Source organism: Alligator sinensis, unplaced genomic scaffold (assembly GCF_000455745.1).
Source record: "Alligator sinensis unplaced genomic scaffold, ASM45574v1 scaffold448_1, whole genome shotgun sequence".
NCBI classification, from domain to species: Eukaryota; Metazoa; Chordata; order Crocodylia; family Alligatoridae; genus Alligator; species Alligator sinensis.
In genome coordinates, this window is record NW_005841870.1 from 1188542 (window position 1) to 1193221 (window position 4680).

At 38.7% G+C, this 4680-nt stretch overlaps 1 protein-coding gene across 1 annotated transcript in view; it reads right to left on the minus strand.

The window, feature by feature from the left end:
• The window catches only part of TTC13 (tetratricopeptide repeat domain 13), a gene marked incomplete at its 5' end in the record, with an annotated part of 67583 nt that overhangs the window by 45406 nt on the left and 17497 nt on the right, over window positions 1-4680 (minus strand). Inside the window, 4 exons of the mRNA XM_025194733.1 lie at window positions 779-889; window positions 1676-1792; window positions 1974-2066; window positions 4371-4436. Of these exons, the coding sequence (XP_025050518.1) occupies window positions 779-889; window positions 1676-1792; window positions 1974-2066; window positions 4371-4436 (387 nt within the window). The remainder of the gene's footprint in view (window positions 1-778; window positions 890-1675; window positions 1793-1973; window positions 2067-4370; window positions 4437-4680) is intronic.

Here is a 4680-nt window from a genome sequence, read left to right on the forward strand (position 1 = left end):
TTCTATCCCAGGCAGAAAAATCAACCTTCCTGCTTAATACACAAACACCAAATTTGGGAGTCTAGTTTTGAAGATGCATGAAAGAAAATATTGGTATCTTTAGCTACTCTCCTTCTGCCCACATTTAAAAGTGAGGATGAACAGATGCAGCCTTGCCACCCTGAAGCATTCAAAAGTGAAAGTAGCTCTCTGAAAACTCTCTCATTAAAAATAAAGACAATCCATGGGAAAGGGGAGTTATTTGCCTTCCAGTTTTTTTAAATCTTAATCTTGAAATGCTCATACACACTTTAACATTCAACTTGATATGCACGTGCAAATATACAGACCTTCCCATCTGCCACTCCTAGAGCTCCCCCCTTACCTTCTAGCTCACAGGGTGTAGAAATTATTGTTCATTTACTTTTCATCCCCTTTCCTTTTCACCATTCCTAGGCATTCCATGGAAAAAAATTGAGTATAACCAGATTTTTAATGGTGGCTTCTGAGTGCTAACTAACTTTTGAAATCTGTCTCAAAAGGTATCATTATTTGACAAAGATCCTACGAGTTTCAGAAGATGCAGTGAGACCCCTGGTATCTGTGTTTCATACAGATCGGTGAATGGCATCACTGAATTTAACAGCACCTGAACATGTTTGGTTTTGCTTTGCAATCCTCTAAAGACCTTTCTTGTACAATGACATCTGTGGAAATTCTTCAGTACCTGAAATAATTTTACAAAAACAGCTTTGAATAGAGGGTTTGTTCTGTATATGGGTAATTTAAACAATTTTACCTTCAGAAGTCCTCGGTGAAAAAAAGTTAAGCCTTTATAAAGCATAGCTATAGGCTGATTCTTGTTCAGTTCCAAGGAGTGCTGAAAGTCCTCATGGGCTGTTGCATAGTCCTGTTATACAAAACATCACTTTTAGACAATGAAGTAACTGCTGGATATAATAGATAAAGACAAATCCAAGCCCTTTTACAATTAAACAAGTGCATTTTGCATCAAAGGAATGTGTTAGAGAGCTAGGCCAAGTTTATTTCATCTTTCCTTTTATCAGTACTCTAAGGAAAAGCAAAATAAGCTAAATGGTAACATGGGCTAAAAATAAACCAAATGAAATCAATGGAACAAACTGGTTTTTATCATCTTCTTGGGATAGCCGTTATTCATGATATGAACCATTTTTAAAGCAGCAATTAAAGACACCAGCTTCATGTTACTTTAAGCATTCAAAAAGTAAAATAAATATCTTCATAGCGAGAAGATATTATTTAAGGATTTTTAAAATATTTTTACGTAGTTGATATGGAGTTCCTATTCATAAATTTAGCTCTTTTTAAGTGAGTATCCAACAATAATTCCTATACGCATTTGTAGGCTAAATTATCAAATCAAGTTCCTCTATACACAACACCATTCCAGAGGGTAGAGACAGCACTAACAATTATAGACGGCCTAAAAAAATTAGACAGTACCCACCTCGCTTTTCTGTGTTCACTAAATAATGAAAATAAAATGTTTTATGAACTTTTCTGTTTAGAATATCCTAAAAAAGGAATTAATTTCTGGTGAACCGCAACATGACGAACAATTTTTTTTATGGGGAGAGGAGAACCTCTTTTCTTGCATGAAGGTAGCATCTAACAGTAAAAATCTCACATAACCAAAACAAAACAAAAAACTAACCTCAGATATAAAGTAAAGGGTGCCTCTGTGCCTGTAAAGCCGTGCTGATGGCTGCAGCTGAATGGCTTTAGTAAGATCAGCCAGTGCCTCACTAATTCGGCCCAATGGGGACAGAATCTAAAAATCCAAAGCAAGCAATTAATTCAGAAAGAGCAAGTCGAGAAGCTCCAAAATTCTTTCATTTTTTAATACCTGGCATACCTTCAAATGTGAAAATTAATTTTGTTCCCAAGTATATTAATAGTTGAATGCGTGTTCCAGAAATTGAAAAAGATCTGAGAAGGAAAAGAAATCTCACCTCTGCTCGCTGTTCAAATACTTCAGGGCAATCTGGTTCTAGACTAATCACTCGACTCAGCTCAAACAGAGCAAGTTCAGTATTTTTTATGTCCTTAAAAGAGGAAGTTAAGATACATAAGCATACCACCTTAAAAGTTAAACCAATCATTTAAGAAAATAACTCAAAGGTCTATATATTCACTAAACTAATGTGAGAACAGAGTACTTGAACTGCTTCACTAACAGAGGGAAGTAATGTATGAACTTAGCAAGGGGTGTGTGTGTGTGTGTGTGTGTGTGTGTGTGTGTGTGTGTGTACACACACACACACACACACACACCCACACACACACACACACACACACTAAACATGAATGCTGCACTTACTCAAATCTAAGACAGCCATGAATTTAAGACAACCCCTCAGTAATTAGATTCTATACATGGAAAATTAATAAATGTTACAATTTTCCATGTATAGAATCTAATTATTGGATTTAATTTATCCTTCCCACTGCTGCATGGGGATGTCAAGCAGCTTGCTTCCTGCTATGTGCCACGCCTGCTGGGCCAGGCTGCAGCTATGCTCAGTGCCCCAGGCTGCAGCATGCATGGAGCCTGCTGGCACAGGGCAAAAGTAAGGGTGGGGGGAGGGAGAGGCGCAGGATGGGGAGCAGAAGTTATGTGGGGCAGGGGAGAGGAACAGGGAAAAGAGGCTGCAAGGGAGAGGTAACTGGGTGCAGAGGCAGGGGGGAAGCAGGGGAAGGCAGGAAGTAGCTGCAGCTATGGACTTAATTCTGGGTAGGTGCTGGAGCCTAAGCCACAGCAACCACTTGCTCCTCATCCCCCTCCACCCATTACCCTTTTATACAATTCTAAGAAAACGGGGTTCTCCCCCCTTGTTAAATGGGGGTGGGGGGTTGTTTTAGGATTGAGTAAATATAGTAAAAATCACTTTTTTTCCAAAACGGTAGGAACAGTATTAAGAGGAATAGTAGTACTATGAGAATGTACATTTTGTCTGCTTTAAATTAAGGCTTTATTATATTCCTTTTTAGCCAGCTTATACTAAGGCTCTTAATGTAAAATAATGTAGTAGTTCCTAGAATTAAGTTATCAGTATAGTCCAGGGGTGTCAAAGCCATCTGGTGTGCGACTGCTCCACAGGCTGGATAAATGGTGCAGAGCTGGTTCCGCAGGCTGGATTGCGCCCACCAACTAATTCCTTCCCCACTCCGCTACATGCTGGATCGAACATCCACTTTAGCTGGCCTGGGACTGTACCACACGCAGTGCCTATCCCAGACCTACCAGAGGAGGCACCAGATCTGGCATACAATGGAGGGTGGGGGCAGGTACATCCCAGACTGGCATCAAGTCAGGGAGGGGGAAAAAAGACTGCACAAAATACTTCACATAGAAACCAGCTTTTGTGAAGCAGGGCCATTTTAAACAGCTGCCAAAAACTCACAGAACTGTCTAGGGAGGCAGAAATGCAAGTGCAGGTCACAGGAGTTTCTGTCAACATTCCCTAGCAGTTAGAGCTCCTGCACAATGGCATTCCCATGGAGTCACCCAATTAATCCCATGATAGTCAGAATACTTGCTGGCAATCTTACCTTCTGGACAGGGTCTGGATATCTAGCCATACTTCAAAAACAAAGTGCTAACCTTGAAAACGTATTCTTGCTTACACAGTTTTTATCGTTGATAGACAACCCTTCAAACTCTGGACTGCTGTGTTAATCTGTTGATCTCTGTGTTACTACCCGCTTTGGAAATGCAGGTTAAACTGCATTAAACTTTGGAAACTAAGTTAAATGGTTGATTCAAACTAAAGTTCTACCTAGTGCAACCATTGTACATCTAGTAGGAAAAAACCCAACATAGCCAAACTGTTCATGTTAGTAATTATGGGGACTGCTATTCAAGCAAAGTAAATTCAAAATATTTTTGTATGAACCCAAGGAATAGGCAAGTATTTACAGAGGACCTCGGGGAAGAAGTAGTGCATACCATATAAAAAGAATTACAAAGGTGACAGAATATAAAATAGAAGCTGCTTGACATAGCAAAAATTGTAATGCCATTATTAATCTCTCTGATTTTTTTCTAAACACATAAGCTATCTTTCCTTCATTCTATCACATCCTGTCTTTATAAAGACATTCCTACACACAACTAGTTCTCAGGTCTGAGGAAGGACCTCCTACCCCCAGTAACAAAGCATCTTTTGAAGAAAGAAAAAGGATATTTCAATGTAAAAATTAACAGCATTACCACCATGTACTGACAGACTCTGGGGCTGCATGAGTATAATCAATTTCAATTGATCTAATTCCTGTTGCAATTCTTTTTTTTCTTACAGTTTACATTCAAATGTTTCTGATAAACATTTATGTGATTAAATACTCACATGTAGTCCTTTTTTCCCATATGCTATCCCTCGTCCATAAATTGCACTAACCAGCTCTGGCTCCTCCTATTCAAAGCAAAATACAAAATACAATGATGTTTTACGTAAACATCAGATTAAGTGAATCTAAGGTCTCTTTTCTCTAGCATGCTCTACTTTATTTGCTGCTTATTTAACACTATTGGGAATTAGTCGTAGCCCCCAATTAAAGATACAAAATAAAATTTATCATAACCATTATTTTCACAACTTTTAAATTGTTGCTAGAATTGTCCAGGCTTGAGGACTCCATTGGGTATTTGGAAAGAGT